We start from the raw sequence: 19,410 nt of genomic DNA, 5'->3' as shown, positions 1-19,410 counted from the left end.
AGGTAAAATAGGGGTAGGACATACACAGTAAATGGTAGGGCATCAATGGGCACCTGGAGTTAAAATCCGTAGATCCCTGACCCTGGCATTCTTGACTTTATTGATTGGAGTATAGAATGTAATATTCAGGATATGATGCAGCATATTTACAAATCACTGCTTCATCTGCTCATGGAACAGTGTCAATATCTCTGGATACATGAGCAACATTTAGAAGATAGTTGTACAGGTAGGTATGGGAGATGGGAAAGGTTAGGAGATCGGTTATATGGGGAAATGGGACTAGTTTAGATGTGAATCCTGTATAACTCTATGATTCCATATGGCTACACTGGAGCACTTTAATTATGTGAAGAGATGAAAAGTTTGTACTTGCTTTCCTGGACCTGACAGCGGACTTTAAAATTATAAAGGGCATTGATTGATTTGACATTTAGACTCTTTTCCCATGGTAGTGGTGTCAAATCAAGAGGATGTGGGTTTAAGATGAGAGGAAGGAGTTCTAAGGCAATGTGAGAAGAAAGTTTAGTTTTAGAACAGAGAAGAGTTCAAAAAAGTTCAAAAAATTAAAAGTAAATTTATTATCAAAGTACATATATGTCACCATATACAACTCTGAGATTAATTTTCTTCTGGGTGTACTCAATAAATCCAATAGCCATAGTGGAATCAATGAAAGACCACACCAACTTGGGCATTCAACAAACCATGCAAATGCAAAAGGAAAGAAATAATAATAATAATAATATGTAAGCAATAAATATCAAGAAGAGCTGGAGTCTTTTCCATTGATTGTGGGAATACTTCAATGATGGGACAGATGAAGTTGGTACCACCCTCAAGTCCGTCTGCCTCCAGAGCCACAAAAATCCAGCACCCTGAAGACGCGCTAGTCTTCTGGGCCGCGTCCTTGGCATATCGAAAAGTGGCCAGTCATGAAATCCTAAAAGCGGGTTTCATTTCTGCAAAGAATCGAAGTCAGTGTGTAACTCTAGGTCAGGGTCTTCAAAAGAACCCTGAAAAGGAAAAAAAGTGATATTAAATATAGAATGGAGCTGTTTCCGAAGATGCGAGCAAAGGAGTCACCGTTGGGCACCATCATCCTCTAAGCTCCGCCCAAAGAATTTTGCATCAGTCTTTACTGTGGAAGACACTAACAGTAAGCCAGAAACCAGGAGGAAGTGGGTGTCTTTGCTATTACCAAGGAGAAAGTGCTTGGGAAGCTGAAAATAGAGACGCCTGGCCAGATGGACTATACCTCAGGGTTCTCATATTCAACCTGATTTTCCCAATCGACCTTCATGTTAAAATCTCAAAGAGGTAGCTGAAGAGATTGTGAAGGCATTAGCAATGACCTTTCAAGAATCACTAGATTCTAGAGTGGTTCCTGAGGACTGGAAATTTACAAATGTCACACCACTTTTTAAGCAGAGAGGGAGGTAGAAGGAAGGAAATTATAGACCAGTTATAGACCAGTAGTTGGAAAGATATTGGAGTCTATTATTAAGAAAAAGGTTTCAGGGTACTTGAAGGCACAGTAGAATAGGACAAAGTCAGAATGGTTTCCTCAAGGAAATATCTTGCCTGAAAATCTGTTGGAATTCTTTGAGGAAATAACAGACAAGATACAAAGGAGTCAGTGAATGTTATTTATTTGGATTTTCACAAAGCCTTTTCACAAAAGGTGCTGCACATGAGGTTGCTTAGCAAGATAAAATCACATGGCATTACAGGAAAGATACTGGCATGATAGATCATTGGCAGGAGGTAAAGAATAGGAATAAAGGGGGCTTTTACTGGTTGGCTGCCAGTGACTAGTGGTGTTCCGCAGAGGTCTGTGTTGGGAATGCTTCTTTTCCTGTTATTTGTCAGTGATTTGGATGAAGGCTTTGATGGCTTTGTGGCATGTTTGCGGATGATATGAAGATAGGTGAAGTGGCAGGTAGTGTTGAGAAAGCAGGAAGTCTGCAGAAGGACGTAGACAAATTGGGAAAAGAAGCAACGGATGGAATATAATGTAAGGAAGCGCATAGTCATACACTTTGGCAGAAAGAATAAAGACAGTGACTATTTTCTAAACGGAGAGAAAATTCAAAATTCAGAGATGCAAAGGGTCTTGGGAGCTCTCGTGCAGAATTCACTAAAATTTGACTTGCAGATTGAGTCGATTAAAAGGAGGTCAAATACAATGTTAGCATTCATTTCAAGAGGACAAAACTACAAAAGCAAGGATGTAATGCTGAGGTTTTATAAGCCATTGGTCAGGTAGCACTTGGAGTATTGTGAGCAGTTTTGAGCCCCTTATCTAGGAAAAAATGTGTTGGCATTGGAGAGGGTTCAGAGAAGGTTTGCGAGTATGATCGAAGAAATGAAAGGGTTAACATATGAGGATAATTTGATGGTTCTGGGCTTATATTCACTGGAGTTTAGAAGAATATGCAGGGATCTCATTGTAACCTTTCAAAAATTGAAAATCCCAGATAGAGTGGATGTGGAGAGAATGTTTCCTATAGTGAGGGAGTTAAGGACCACAGGGTACAGCCTCAGAATCGAGCAACATACATTTAGAACAGAGATGAGGAAAAATCTCTTTAGCCAGAGGGCTTTGAATCTGTGGAATTCATCTCAGATTTTTGGATTTTCTCTCCATTTAGGAAATAGTCTGTACATTCATTTCTACTACCAAAGTGCATGACCATGCATTTTCTAACATTGTATTTCATCGCCACTTTCTTGCCCATTCTCCTAATCTGTCTAAGTCTTTCAGCAGCCTACCTGTTTCCAAAACGCTACCTGCTCTTCCACCAATTTTTGTATCATCTGAAAACTTGGCAATAAAGCCATCTATTCATAGAACATAGAATAGTACAGCACATTACAGGCCCTTTGGCCCACAATGTTGTGCCGACACTCAAACCCTGCCTCTCATATAACCCCCCACCTTAAATTCCTCCATATACCTGTCTAGTAGTCTCTTAAACTTCACTAGTGTATCTGCCTCCACCACTGACTCAGGCAGTGCATTCCACACACCAACCACTCTCTGAGAGAAAAACCTTCCCCTAATATCCCCCTTGAACTGCCCTCCCCTTACCTTAAAGCCACGTCCTCTAGTACTGAGCAATGGTGCCCTGGGGAAGAGGCACTGGCTGTCCAATCTGTCTTTTCCTCTTAATATCTTGTACATCTCTATCATGTATCCTCTCATCCTCCTTCTCTCCAAAGAGTAAAGCCCTAGCTCCCTTAATCTCTGATCATAATCCATACTCTCTAAACCAGGCAGCATCCTGGTAAATCTCCTCTGTACCCTTTCCAATGCTTCCATATCCTTCTTATAGTGAGGTTACCAGAACTGGACACAGTACTCCAAGTGTGGCCGAACTAGAGTTTTAGAGAGCTGCATCATTACATCACGTCTCTTAAACTCTATCCCTCGACTTATGAAAGCTAACATCCCATAAGCTTTCTTAACTACCCTATCTACCTGTGAGGCAACTTTCAGGGATCTGTGGACATGTACCCCCAGATCCCTCTGCTCCTCCACACTACCAAGTATCCTGCCATTTACTTTGTACTCTGCCTTGGAGTTTGTCCTTTCGATTTGACTCTTTTATGATTTATGTCAATGATTTAGATGAGGGCATTGAAAACTATCAGCAAATTTGCTGACAATACTAAACTGGGTGGCAGTGTGACATGCGAAGAGGACGTTAGGAGAATACAGGGAGACTTGGATAGGCTGAGTGAGTGGGCAGATACTTGGCAGATGTCATTCAATGTGAATAAATGTGAAGTTATCCACTTTGGAAGCTGGAACAAGAGGGCAGAGTATTGTCTGAACGGTGTCGAGTTAGGTAAGGGAGAAATGCAAAGAGACCTAGGAGTCCTAGTTCACCAGTCAATGAAGGTGAATGAGCAAGTGCAACAGGCAGTGAAGAGGGCAAATGGAATGTTGGCCTTTGTTACAAGGGGAATTGAATACAAGAGCAAGGATGTTCTTTTGCATTTGTACAGGGCCCTGGTGAGACCACACCTGGAATATTGTGTACAGTTTTGGTCTCCAGGTTTAAGGAAGGACATTCTGGCAATTGAGGAAGTGCAGCGTAGATTCACTAGGTTGATTCCTGGGATGGCAGGGCTGTCTTACGCAGAGAGATTGGAGAGATTGGGCTTGTACACGCTGGAATTGAGGAGATTGAGAGGGGATCTGATTGAAACGTTTAAGATAATTAAAGGATTTGATAGGATTGAGGCAGGAAATATGTTCCAGATGTTGGGAGAGTCCAGTACCAGAGGGCATGGATTGAGAATAAGAGGTCAGTTATTTAAAACAGAGTTGAGGAAGAGCTTCTTCTCCCAGAGAGTTGTGGAGGTGTGGAATGCACTGCCTCGGAAGACTGTGGAGGCCAATTCTCTGGATGCTTTCAAGAAGGAGCTGGATAGATATCTGATGGATAGGGGAATCAAGGGATATGGGGACAAGGCAGGGACTGGGTATTGATAGTGAATGATCAGCCATGATCTCAGAATGGCGGTGCAGACTCGAGGGGCCGAATGGTCTACTTCTGCACCTATTGTCTATTGTCTATTGTCAAAGTGTACCACCTCACACTTTTCCGGGTTGAACTCCATCTGCCACTTCTCAGCCCACTTCTGCATCCTATCAATGTCTCTCTGCAATCTTCGACAATCCTCTACACTATCTACAACACCACCAACCTTTGTGTCGTCTGCAAACTTGCCAACCCACCCTTCTACCCCACATCCAGGTCGTTAATAAAAATCATGAAAAGTAGAGGTCCCAGAACAGATCCTTGTGGGACACCACTAGTCACAACCCTCCAATCTGAAAGTACTCCCTCCACCACAACCCTCTGCCTTCTGCAGGCAAGCCAATTCTGAATCCACCTGGCCAAACTTCCCTGGATCCCATGCCTTCTGACTTTCTGAATTTGCCTACCATGTGGAATCTTGTCAAATGCCTTACTAAAATCCATGTAGATCACATCCACTGCACTACCCTCATCTATATGCCTGGTCACCTCCTCAGAGAACTCTATCAGGCTTGTTAGACACGATCTGCCCTTCACAAAGCCATGGCCTGATCAGACCATGATTCTCTACATGCCCTTAGATCCTATCTCTAATAATCTTTTCCAACAGTTTTCCCACCACTGCCTCCCTTCAATCCTCCAGTACCATTCCCCTGGACAATGAGGACATAAAGATCCTAGCCAGAGGCTCAGCAATCTCTTTCCTTGCCTCGTGAAGTAGCCTGGGGAATATTCTGTCAGGCCCCTGGGATTTATCCATCCTAATGTATCTTAACAACTCCAACGCCTCCTCTCCCTTAATATCAACATGCTCCACAACATCAACCTCACTCATATTGTCCTCACCGTCATCAAGTTCCCTCTCATTGGTGAATACCGAAAAGAAGTATTCATTGAGGACCTCGTTCACTTCCACAGCCTCCAGGCACATCTTCCCACTTTTATCTCTAATCGGTCCTACCTTCACTCCTGTCATCCTTTTGTTCTTCACATAATTGAAGAATGCCTTGGGGTTTTCCTTTACCCTACTCGCCAAGACCTTCTCATGCCCCCTTCTTGCTCTTCTCAGCCCCTTCTTAAGCTCCTTTCTTGCTCCCCTATATACCTCAATAGATCCATCTGATCCCTAACATCCTGCAAGAGATGTTAGGGATATTAGTTAGTAATGTTAATTCCATCATCAAAGTCATTGATATACAGCATAAAAAGAAGCAGTCCCAACACCAACCCCTGCGGAACACCACTGGTCACTGGCAGTCATCCAGAAAAGGATCCTTTTATTCCCACACGCTGCCTCCCATCAATCAGCCAATGCCAGTAACTTTCCTTTAATACCATGATTTCATAACCTGGTAAGCATCCTCATGTTTGGTGCCTTGTCAAAGGCCTTCTGAAGATCCAGATACACCACATCCACCACATCCCCTTTATCTGTCCTATGTGTAATCTCATCAAAGGATTCCAACAAGTTCATCAGGCAAGATTTTCTCTTAAGGAAACCATGCAGACTTACTCCCATCTTGTCCTGTATCACTCAATAACTTCAGTGTTAAGAATTCACTCCCAACATTTTCCCAATCACTGAGGTCAGACTAACTGGTCTATATTTTCCTTTCTGCTGCCTTCCTCCTTTGTTAAAGAGTGGGCCCTCAACACCAGCTCCATAGCAAAGGAAGGAAAGCAGCATAGCTACTTTCTGCGAAGGCTGAGAAAAGTCCATCTCCCACCCCCTCATCCTTACCACATTCTACAGAGGTTGTATTGAGAGCATCCTGAGCAGCTGCATCACTGCCTGGTTTGGAGATTGCAAGACCCTGCAGCAGATAGTGAGGTCAACTGAGAAGATCATCGGGGTCTCTCTTCCCGCCATTACAGACATTTACATCACACGCTGTATCCGCAAAGCAAACAGCATTATGAAGGACCCCACGCACCCCTCATACAAACTCTTCTCTCTCCTGCCATCTGGCAAAAGGCATTCGGGCTCTCACGACCAGACTATGTAACAGTTTCTTCCCCCAAGCCATCAGACTCCTCAATACCCAGAGCTTAGACTGACACCAACCTACTCCCCTCTACTGTACCTATTGTCTTTATTGTACTGCCTGCACTGTTTTGTGCACTTTATGCAGTCCTGTGTAGGTCTGTAGTCTAGTGTAGTTTTTGTGTTGTTTTACATAGTTTCAGTGTAGTTTTTGTATTGTTTCATGTAGCAAAATGGTCCTGAAAAACATTGTCTTGTTTTTACTGTGTACTGTACCAGCAGTTATGGTTGAAGTGACAATAAAAAGTGACTTGACTTGGAGTGATGTTTTCAGTTTTCCAGTCCTCTGGCACCATGCTAGTGTACAGTGATTTTGGAAAGATCATTACTAATGCCTCCACATAGAGGGCTATGCGGTAGGGAAATTCCAGGCAGTTTCCAGAGTAGGTTACATGGTCAGCACAACATTGTGGGCTGAAGGGACTGCAATGTTTTGTTTATTTCTATATTCTATGGTTCTTTAAGAGAAAACCTTGCCTGATGAACCTTTTGGAATTCTTTGAGGAGATTGCAAGTAGGATAGATAAAGGGGATGTAGTAGATGTTGTACATTTGGATTTTCAGAAGGCCTTTGACAAGGTGAGTCATTGAGTACAAACCTCCAAAATCATTTGATTTGCTGAGTCCATATTTAGGTCACACCCATTATGTTAATTGTACTACACTTGTTTTCCAAAATTGTATTTCATTTGCCACTCTCTTGCCCATTGTCTGCAAACTCACCCACCCACCCATCTTCACTTACATCCAAGTCATTTATGTACATCACAAACAGCAGAGATTCCAGTGTAGTCCCTGTGGAACACCACTAATCATGGACCTCCAGCCACATTAAGTCCCATAGCATCTGTCTTCAATGGGCAAGCCAATTCAGAATCCAAACACCAAGTCACCATGAATTTCATGTATCTTAATCTTCAGTGTGAGCCTACAGCATCATGTCATGGCAAACATCCTACTAAGTGCAAAAAAAACCAAAATGGTGAATGCCTGTATAAAACAGAATCTCAGGGTATTATATAGTGATGTATATAATACTTACATAATAGATTTACTTTGAACTTTGAAAAAAGCAAATTGTAGATGACAAATTTATTTTTGAATTTAAATAGCACAAAATAGTGGTCTCTGGTGAACTGGTGGTCTGAAGATTTATTAGTTGAAAACTGTGAAATTAAATATACATCTTTAAATAAGTACTTCAAAAAGAGTTGTTTATATAGATAGTGGATGCATTGGCCATTACCTTTCCAAGTAAGAGCATGTCCAGGGAGCTTGTGAATTGAGTCAAGAAGAGAAAGGAAGCATATTTAAATTTTCAGAAATTCAAATCAAACAGAACTGTTGAGGATTATAAAGGTGGACTATAAAGAGGATTATCAAGTTAGACCATTACCCTGCTGGTCATCATGTCCATGTTACTGAGCACTGACCATTACCCAACTGATTATTTTGTCCATAAGGCCATCAGGCTTCAGACCAGAATTAGGCCATTAAGTCTGCTGTGCCATTCCTTCATGGCTGCTTTTGGATCCCACTCAATCCCATACATGTGTCTTCTTTGATGCCCTGACCAATCGGAAAACTATCAACCTGCCTTAAATATACCCACGGACTTGGCCTCCACCATAGTCTGTTCCACAGATTCACCACTCTCTGGCTAAAATGATTCTTCTTTTCCTCCGTGCTGAAAGGTCACCCCTCAATTTTGAAGCTGTGCCCTCTAGTTGTGCATGGCCCCACCATTGGAAACATCCTCTCCACATCCACTCTATCTAGTCCTTTCAACATTCCATTGGTTTCATTGTGATCCCCCACATTCTACTAAATTCTAGTGAGTACAGGCCCAAAGCCACCAAAAGCTCCTCTTATCTTAACCCCTTCCTTCCCAGAATCATCCTTGTGCACCTCCTCTGGACTCTCCAATGATAGCATATCCTTTCTGAGATATGGATCCCCAAACTGTTGATAATACTCCAAATGAGGCCTGACCAGAATCTTATAAAGCCTCAGCATTATCTCCTTGTTTTTATATTCTATTCCCTTTGAAATAAATGCCAATGTACTTGCCTTCTTTACCTTAGACTCAACCTGTAAATTAACCTTCTGGGAATCTTGCATGAGACCATAAGACCATAACATATAGGAGCAGAGTGAGGCCATTAGGCCCATCGAGTCTGCTTCGCCATTCAATCATGGGCTGATCCAGTTCTTCCAGTCATCCCCACTCTCCTGCCTTCTCCACATACCCTTTGATGCCCTGGCTAATCAAGAACTATCTATCTCTGCCTTAAATGCACCCAATGACTTGCCCTTCACAGCTGCTCATGCCTACAAATTCCACAGATTTACCACCCTCTAACTAGGGTAATTTCTCCACATCTCTGTTCTAAATGGATATCCTTCAATCCTGAAGTCGTGCTCTCTTGTCCTGGACTCCCCTACCATGGGAAATAACTTTGTCGTATCTAATCTGTTCAGGCCTTTTTAACATTCAGAATGTTTCTATGAGATCACCCCTCATTCTCCTGAACTCCAAGGAATACAGCCCAAGAGCTTCAGACGTTCCTCACATGGGAACCTTTTCATTCCCGGGATCATTCTTGTGAATCTTCTCTGAACCCCCTCCAGTGTCAGTATATCCTTTCTACAATAAGGAGCCCAAAACTGTGACCTCACAAGTGCCTTATAGAGCTTGAACATCACATCCTTGCTCTTGTATTCTATACCTCTAGAAATAAATGCCAACATTGCATTTGCCTTCTTCACCACTGACTCAACTTAGAGGTTAACCTTTAGGATATCCTGCACAAGGATTCCCAAGTCACTTTGCATCCCTGCAATTTGAATTCTCTCTCCCCATCTAAATAATAGTCTGCCCATTTATTTCTTCCACCAAAATGCATGACCATACACTTTCTAACATTGTATTTCATTTGCCACTTCTTTGCCCATCTACAAATGTTTGTAAGTCTCCCTGCAGGCTCTCTGTTTTCTCAACACTACCCACTCCTCCACCTATCTTTGTATCATTGGCAAATTTAGCCACAAATCTATTAATCACAGTGGTCCCAACATTGACCCCGAGGAACTTCACTAGTAACCGGCAGCCAGCCAGAATAGGATCCCTTTATTCCCACTCTCTGTTTTCTACCGATCAGCTAGTGCTCCACCTATGCTAGTAACATGCAGGAAACCACATTGCTTTGGCCTACCTTGTCCTGTGCTTCCAGGTACTCCATAATCTCATCCCTAACTATCAATTCCAACAACTTTCCAACCACTGATGTCAGGCTAACAGGTCTATAGTTTCCTTTCTGCCGCCTCCCACCCTTTTTAAATAGCGGAGTAACATTTGCAATTTTCCAGTCATCCAGTACAATGCCAGAATCTATCGATTCTTGAGAGATCATTGTTAATGCCTCTGCAATCTCTCTAGCTACTTCCTTCAGAACCCGAGGGTGCATTCCATCAGGTCCAGAAGATTTATCCACCCTCAGACCATTAAGCTTCCTGAACACCTTCTCAGTTGTAATTTTCACTGCACATACTTCACTTCCCTGACATTCTTGAATGTCCGGTATACTGTAGGTGTCTTCCACTGTGAACACTGATGCAAAATACACATTCAGTTTTCTGCCATCTCCAGCATCATTTTGTATCGGTCCTATATCTACCCTCAACTCTTTTACCCTTTATATACTTAAAAAAGCTTCTAGTATCTTCTTTGATATTAGCCACCAGCTTACTTTCATAATTCATCTTTTCCTTCCGAATAACGTTCTTAGTTTCCTTCTGCAAGTTTTTAAAAGCTTCCAAATCCTCTATCTTCCCGTTGGTTTTGGCTTCCTTGTATGCCCTTGCTTTTGCTATTACTTTGGCTCTGACTTCACTTGTCAGCCATGGTAGTGTCTTTCTTCCATTCAAAAATTTCCTCTCATTTGACTCCTAAATCCCTCTGCACCTCTGATGTTTGAACCTTCTCACGATTAATTTAATAGTCTGCACTATTGTTCCTTTTACCAAAATGGAATATCATACATTTCCCAACACTGCATTCCATCTGACACTTCTTTTGCCTGTTCTTCCATTTTGTATAAGTCCTAGTGCAATTGTATGGCCTTCTCAGCACTACCTACCCCTCCACTTATCTTTGTATTCTCTGCAAACTTTGCCACAATACTATGAATTCCATTATCCAAACATTGACAAACAATGTGAAAAGTAGCGGTCCCAATACCGACCCCTCTGTTCCTACTCACTGCCTCTTGGCTGTCAGCCATTCTTCTATCAATGCCAATATCCTGTAATGCCGTATGATTGTATCTTGTTAAGCAACCTCATGTGTGGTACCTTATCAAATGCCTTCTGAAAATCCAAGTAAGTGACATCCACTTCCTCTCCTTTGTCCACACTACATGTGACTTCCTCGAAGAACTCTAAAAGATTTGTTAGGCAAGATCTTCCTTGACAGAAAACATGCTGACCTTGACTTACTTTCTTATTAGCCTCCAAGTACCTTGAAACCTCATCCTTAATAATAAACTCCAACACTTTCTCAACCAGTGAGGTTAGGCTAACTGGCCTATAATTTCCTTTCTTTTGCCTTCCTCCCTTCTTAAAGAGTGGAATCACATTTACAGTCTTCCAGTCCTCCGGGACCATGGCAGAATCAAGTGATTCTTGTAAGATCATGACCAATGCATCCATTATCTCTTTAGTAACCTCTCTCAGGACTCTGGGATGTAATCCCTCTAGCCCAGGTGTCTTATCCACCTTAAGATGTTTGAGTTTGCCTAGCACATTTTTCTTTGTAATCAAAATGGAACTGCTGGTCAGTGTGTCCATGTTACTGGTCTCTGCCCATTACCCTGCTGATCAGTGTGTCCATGTTTCTCAGCTCTGCTTTCCCTCAAAGGATTGAACTCATTCCCAACTCTTAACTTTTGACCCATCCCCTTAGATTATTTTTGTCCTCTTTTCCTCATCTGCTTACTCCCCTTGAGTTGAGTGAACTCTAAAAACAGTTATGGGGAGGTGATTACTTTGTCATCTTGGCTTCGGGCCTGTGTGTTTGTGGACTTATGCTGGTGCAGCGGAGTTTGGCTGAACAGTCACCGTCTGGCTGTGATTTGTAGATAATCACCTCTTCCCCTCCAGCATCTCGCCACTGTTGACCCACAATGTACGTGCTCTCTCTGTTGCCCAGAGGATATTTCCAACAGCCTATATTCATATCTGTAGCACAGATTAGAAGAAATGCATTCACTTTCAGGTTTTCTGATACTTTGTGGCCACGATGAGCTTGCTGAGTGGTGACTGGAAACAGTTTGACTGAGATAAACATTTAAAGTTGAGCAGTAAAACAGGAGTGATTCTGCAGATGCTGCAAATTCTGCACAACACTCACAGAATGCTGGAGGAACTCAGTAGGTCAGGCAGCATCTATGGAAAAAAATAAACAGTTGATTTCCTCCAGCATTGCAATCTGCAATAAACCTTACTCTGGAGACGTAGGCATGGTCTTAGAGACATAGTAACTCTACACTGGGAGGTGGGAGTCGCTGGACACCTTTCACTGGGAAGGTGGGAGTCCAAGGAAACCCTAAACTAGGGAGGTGGGTGGGTGGAAGACTCAAAATACCAAAATACCTTACCCTGGGGAGGTGGCTGGGTGGGAGATACTGGGCATTCTACAAGGGAGGAGGTGGATGTGGTGGTCTCAGGAACACTGTGGGTGATGGGCTTGGATACACTGGGTGATGGGCTTGGGGACACACTGTGGGTAGTGGGCTCTTCTATAATATTGGGGAGCAGAGAAACCTGAGAGTATATGTCCATAGATCCTTGTGCAACACAAAGTTCAAAGTAAATTTGTTACCAAAGTACCTGTATGTCACCACGTACAAACTGAGATTCGTTTTCTTCACAATGAATATGATAAGCAACAACAAACTGAATACAAAATACAAAAGAAAAGAAAAGCAAATTAATATAAATAAATAAATGTATATATATAAATAAGCAATAAATATTGAGACATTAGGTTAAGAGTTCTTGAAAGTGAATTGATAGGTTGTGGGAACAGTTCAGTGACGGGATGAGTGAAGTTGAATGATGTTTGAAGTACAATAACTGTTCCTGAACCTGGTGGTGTGGATCCTGAGGTTCCTCTACCTTCTACCTGACGGCAGCAGTGAGAAGAGAACATGTCCTGTGTCCTGGATGGCGGGAATCCTTAATGATAATGCTGCTTTCCTGCAAAGGCACTCTGCGTAGATGTGCTCAGTGGTGGAGAGGGCTTTACCTCTGATAGACTGGACTATATCCATTACTTTTTTCGGCTTTTCCATTCATGGGCACTTGTGTTTCCGTACCAGGCCATGATACAACCAATCAATATATTCTACACAGGTGGAGAACGTGGTTAGGAAAGGATATGACATACTAACTTAAATTGGTCAGAGCACTGAATATACAAATAGGAAAGTTATGTTCTGATTTGATAAAACTCATCAGAATTCTGCTGTGTTTTGGGTGCAGATCTGGTTACCGGAATCAGAAACAGATTTAATATCACTGGCATACGTTGTGAAATTTATTGTTTGCCAGCAGCAGTACATTGCAATACAGAATAAGAAAAGTATAATTACATATATATATACACACACACACATAGTGAGTGGAGGAGAAGAAGCTATTATAAAGCATTGAGTGTGTGTCCTCAGGCTGCTGGAGGTACTGATAGCAATGAGAATAAAGCATGGGGTCCTTAGTGATAGATGCCTCATCTTTGAAGTATTGCCAAGGTACAGGAAGGATGTATGGTGCTGAAGAGAGTGCAAAGCAGATTTACCAGAATTGAGCAGATCTGATGATGAGGATAGTCTAGAGAGGCAGAGTCTGTTCTCCCTGGAGAAAAGGGGTTTAAGAGGGGACATCAGAAACACAAAATTAAAAAGGGTATGGAGAGGATAAACTGCAGGAAATCTTTCCCCATAACAAATGATGATAAAACAGATATGAGGTGATGTTTTTCATCCAGAGAATGGTTCTAAGTGGTGGAACACACTACTGGAGAGACCTGATGATTTTGGTCACTGGCGCCATTTTTAAAAGTGCTGCAAGAGGACATGAATCATTTCAGCTGTGAACCAATTTCTGGGTAGTAATATAATGCAGAATGGTGAGCATGAGTCAATGGCCTATTTCCAAGCTGAATGTTCTATTCTATATTTTCTCTTTTAAATTTCTCTGCTTTCCTAAAATCTGTGCTCAGTAGCCTTCCCTGTCTGGGAAAAAGACTACATCCTAGCTGGAGGGTAATTATGGGACAGATAAATAAGACGTAGGAGCAGAATTAGGCCATTCAGCCCATTGAATCTGCTCTGCCATTTCATCATGGCTGTTCCATTTCCTTCTCAACCCAATTCTCCTGTCTTCTCCCCATAACCTTTCATGCCCTGTCTAATCAAGAACCTATCAACCTCTGCCTTAAATACACACAATGACCTAGCCACCACAGCCATCTGTGGTAACAAAATCTAGAGATTCATCATCCTCTGGCTAAAGAAGTTCCTCCTCATCTTCATTCTAAATGGACATCCCTCTATTCTGGGCTGTGTCCTCTAGTCATAGATTCCCCCATCATAGGAAATACCCTCTCCACATCCACTTTTATCTAGGCCTTTCAACATCCGGTACTTTTGAATGAGATCCCTCCTCATTTTTCTAAGTTCCAAGAGTATAGGCCCAGAGCCACCAAATGCTTCTCATATGATGACCCTATCTGAGTAGCCAGGGCATCAAAGGTTGTGGTGAGAAGGCAAGGGAGTGGGATTAAATGGGAGAATTGATCAGCTCATGATAAAATGGCAGAGCAGACTAAATGGGCTGAATGGCTGACTTGTGCTCCTTTGTCTTATGGTCTTTCATTCCCATATGTCCACTCGGAGTGAAAAGAGGGAGATTTATGCAGAAATCCAGCAGAAGAGGGTGAGGTTGTACGCGAGTGCTTCACATTGGTATTCACCAAAAAAAAGGACGTGGATAATGGTGAGATCAGAGAAGGGCACTTTGATGTTTTAAGCAAGGCATGTTGATATGAAGAAAGAGGAGGTTTTGGGGGGTGGATAGGTCCATAGTCCCTGTTGGGATCTATCCCAGGATGCTGGGGGAAATAAGGAAGAGATAACTGGGTTTCTGACACAGATCTTTTGGGAAGTCAAATTCCATATGTTTTTAAATTCCGTCTGCTAAAGCTGTACTCAGCAATCCAAATAAATTATATCCTGCTGTTGCCCAAAACACCCTCTTCACTAACCATGAAACCAAATTTTGTCATCTGCTTATAGGACTTTTCTGAGATCACTTCTGAAGTGATATATATATATATTTTGGGCTTACATGGAACCAAGCTTGGAGTAACATCAACAGGGTATAAGTGATGTATAGTGGACATCGCTGAGACCACTTTTGGGTTGATGTATACAGGACATTGCTTTGACCACTTTTGGGGTAATGTGTGTGGACATTGCTGAGATCACTGTTGGGTTGATGTGTAGTGGACACTGCTTTAACCAGTTTTGGAGTGATGTGTGTGGACATTGCTGAGATCACTGTTGGGTTGATGTGCAGTGGACATTGCTTTGACCAGTTTTGGAGTGATGTGTGTGGACATTGCTGAGATCACTGTTGGGTTGATGTGTAGTGGACACTGCTTTGACCAGTTTTGGAGTGATGTGTGTGGACATTGCTGAGATCACTTTTGGGTTGATGTGTAGTGGACACTGCTTTGACCAGTTTTGGAGTGATGTGTGTGGACATTGCTGAGATTACTTCTGGAGTGATGTGCATGTACAGTCCACTTGTAAGATTACACAGACTAATGTGCACCATTGTAAACTTTCCACTGAGGAGGAAATGCCGAGAATTTTTGTGGGATTATTTCTTGATATTAAAACTGTGGATCTAACAGCTCCTTCACTCCACTCCATTACTGACAGATGCTTGATCTGACTATTGTCCTCAGCTCCCTTCCTTGCCTAATTCCATGATCCATAATTTCACAAGAATGCAAAAATCTGCCATCTCAACTTGTATATATCCACAGCACTATGAAGAAAATTTCTGTTTAACTGATACTGGGTGCATGAAGAAAAGGCTGACAGTGCTGAGACAGAGAGGGGATAAAGTGATGTGATAGGTCCAGGTCCTGTTCATGTTCACATGTAACTGGGTGTTTATGAAGAAATAGAGGGTATAAAGGCTAGGTAGATTATTGGGGATGCCACTGGTATAAATGTAGGAAGATAAATGCCTCTACTGCTGTCATTTTAAACCATCACCCTCTTTCCACTTCTACAGATCTACATCATTGCCTATTGACACCATCACCTGATGTACTTTTGATCTACATGGCAAACATTAACCTTTGATCAAATCTGTGTTTACTTCCTTCAGCATGTAGCTGCAACCTGCATGCCCGGCGCTGCCGATTCAACATGGAACTTTACAAACTCTCTGGCCGAAAGAGTGGAGGTGTTTGCCTAAATTGCCGACATAATACGGCAGGACGACATTGCCACTATTGTAAAGAAGGATTCTATCGAGACCTCACCAAGGCTATTACACACCGTAAAGCTTGCAGAGGTAGGTGGCAAGTTCCAGTGCAGCAAAAGATTCCAATCGTAGGTGTGAGGGCACTTTCTGGGGAGTTTCGGAGGGACACAAGCAGAGTTAGATGGAATGATGAATATTTACACATTTATCAATAACAACATACTCAATGAGTTTTCCAGCCTTGATAACCAGCACTCAAGTAGACACAACATAACTCTGGAAGAATTCAGCCGGCCAAGCAACAGCTGTAAAGGCACAAGATGTAAATCGACATTTTGGATTGAGACCCTGCATCAGGATCTGTTCTTGTGTAGAGTCTCAACTGAAACATTAACATATGCCTTTTACATCCACAGATACTCTAGAGCATAAAACACTACAGCACAATACAGGCCCTTTGGCCCACTATTTTGTGCTGACCTTTTGACCTGCTGAGTTCTTCTGTTATTCTGTTTGTTGTTTCAGGTTCCAACATTTGCTGTCTCTTTTTCCTTCAAGTATCCATGCATGTTGTGTGGATAATGTCTAATAACAGACAAGTTACAAGAGTTGAGCATCCTGCCCAAATATGGTGCTTGCTATATGACTCACTATAAGGCACAATATAACAAAGCTGTGATGTGACATGGTATTTCTGCCAGTAGTTGGACATTTGAAGTTTACTTTTACAAGGATCATCATGGACAATGGAATTCTGTTCCTTGACCAGGTAGCAATTTTGAAGGAAGTTTTCAATTCAGAATCAGGCTTTACACCCTAAAGAATAGGTCTTGGAGCTGCATGATTGGTAGATGTATCCTTCCCAATTTAGACAATTACATATCTTTTTTCTGCGAAATTGCCCATTATTGAAGTTTGAACTAGCTCACTTTGATACAAACCCAGGTTAATTGATACAAGTAACAATAGAAGCAATCCCTTACATTTCAGTTTCTACTTGTCAGTGTCACTCATCAGTAAAGTGATGAATCATGTATTCAGCTCATTGTCAAGAATCATTTACATGCAAGTAGCCTCTTCTTTAATGAAAATATGGATTTGGTGAGAACCAGTCAGAATTTATTACAGTGCTAAGTTCTGGAAGGGGGGTATTAAACACTGTCCTTGATATCAAGGAGGCATTTTTCAAGTGTGGCACCAAGCAACCCTGGTAAAAGTGAAGTCAATGAGGTCCAAGGAGACAACATTCCATTGAAAAGAGCTGTACTACACACAGAGGAAGAAGACTTGTGGAGGCCAATGATTCCAGGACATCATAACAGGGGTTCTTCAGAGCAGCAACCAAAGCCCAAACATATCAAGATACTCCATCAACAACTTTTCTTCCATCATAATGTCAGAAATAGTGATAATTGCTAATGACTGCATAATGGTCAATTGCACTCACAACTTCCCACCGAATGAAGAAGACTTTGTCTACCAACAGCAAGACCTAAAGATCATTCAGGCATAATAAGTGAAAATAAGTTTCCTGGCACAAGTGGCAGAAAATCACTTTGTCTGACAGACAAGTGCCAAAACCCCTGTTTCTGAAATTTAATGATTTTACAATGGCCAAGTCCCACTATCAACAAAATGGAGGTTCTCCGTAATTAGAAGCTAGGCTGGCTCAGTCTTATAAAACCATGAGTATGAAAGAAGATCACAGGTACATACAAGATGTTTGAAATCTTGAGCAAAACATGCAGATACTGGAAGAACACAGCTGCTCAGTGGAACTGGACAGTCAGGCTAATGAACAGTGAACACAAAGTAAAGGCCCGAAACACCCAACGATCTGAGGATGCATTACTGACGATGCGTCCCAGTGCACACCCGGTTCGTTGAACCAAGTGGTGTCGGACCACGATAATGAAAGGCATGAGCCAGATTAACCTGGCTTCCCCATACAAGCCTATCTGCCATAGCAGTTCATACATCACCACTCAAAACCCTGCAGCCTAACCTCTCCCAGCCAAACATAAACATCCACCAGCCCAACACTCAAACCTAGTCCTAAAGTCCAAAAGGGGCACACACCCCCACAAACCCTAGGCACTTCCCGATTAACCCAGGCTTCAGCCCCACAAACCCTAAGCACACCCTGATTAACCCTTGCTAAACCCCCCCAAACCCGATGTCCTACTTCAGGAGGGGCAAGTGTTGGACCTGGTCAGTGAAGGCGTAGGCCAGATCAAAGTGGCAGGGTTGCGTGAAAATGAATCTCAAGTGACGAGATCAAAAAGCACAAGAGGGCTGATTCGCCCACTGCCCGCATAATCTCAACACTACAACACTACACGCTGCATCTGCAAAGGAAACAGCATTATGAAGGACCCTGTGCACCCGTCATACCATCTCTAATCCCTCCTGCCGTCTGGGAAAAGGCTCCGAAGCATTCGGGCTCTTACGACCAGACTATATAACAGTTTCTTCCCCCAAGCTATCAGACTCCTCAATACCCGAAGCCTGGACTGACACCTTGCCCTACTGTCCTGTTTATTATTTATTGTAATGCGGATACTGTTTTTGTGCATTTTATGCAGTCCAGTGTAGGTCTGTAGTCTAGTATAGCTTTCTCTGTGTTTTTTTATTACGTAGTTCAGTCTAGTTTTTGTACTGTGTCATGTGAACCATGGTCCTGAAAAACGTTGTCTTATTTTTACTATGCACTGTACCAGCAGTTGTGGTCGAAATGACAATAAAAGTTGACTTGACTTAACTTGAAGTATACTGCAGATGCTGTGGTCAAATCAAGACGTACAAACAAGCTGGATGAACTCAGCAGTTCGGGCAGCATCCATTGAAAGGAGCAGTCAATGTTTCGGGTCGAGACCCTTCGTCAGGACTAAAGAAAGGGGCGGCAGGGGCCCTATAAAGAAGGTGGGGGGGAGGGTGGAAAACCAATCAGAGGGAAGATCAAGGGGTGGGGGAGGGGATAGGCAGGAGAGGTGAGTACTGCCATGATGAGGCCAAACTTCGGTTGGAGGAACAACATCTCATACACCGTCTGGGTTGTCTCCAGCCCCTTGGTATGAAAATCAAATTCTCCAACTTCCGGTAATTCCCTCCTTCTCCTTTCCCCCATCCCACCTTCACTCTGTCTCTCCTCTTCTAGCTGCCTATCACCTCTCATGACTCTGCCTTCTTCTACTACCCATAGTGCTTATCCCCTCCCTGCTTTCCCCTCCCCCATTCCTTGATCTTTCCTCT

General features: G+C 42.6%; 1 protein-coding gene across 1 annotated transcript in view; it reads left to right on the top strand.

The window, feature by feature from the left end:
• Positions 1–19,410, top strand: part of LOC132398991 (netrin-3-like) — a 469,273-nt gene that overhangs the window by 227,399 nt on the left and 222,464 nt on the right. Inside the window, exon 3 of the mRNA XM_059978829.1 lies at positions 16,060–16,248. Coding sequence (XP_059834812.1) covers positions 16,060–16,248 — 189 coding nt within the window. The remainder of the gene's footprint in view (positions 1–16,059; positions 16,249–19,410) is intronic.

This window comes from Hypanus sabinus, chromosome 9 (assembly GCF_030144855.1).
Source record: "Hypanus sabinus isolate sHypSab1 chromosome 9, sHypSab1.hap1, whole genome shotgun sequence".
Lineage (NCBI taxonomy): Eukaryota > Metazoa > Chordata > Chondrichthyes > Myliobatiformes > Dasyatidae > Hypanus > Hypanus sabinus.
This window is presented reverse-complemented; position numbering and strand designations above follow the sequence as displayed.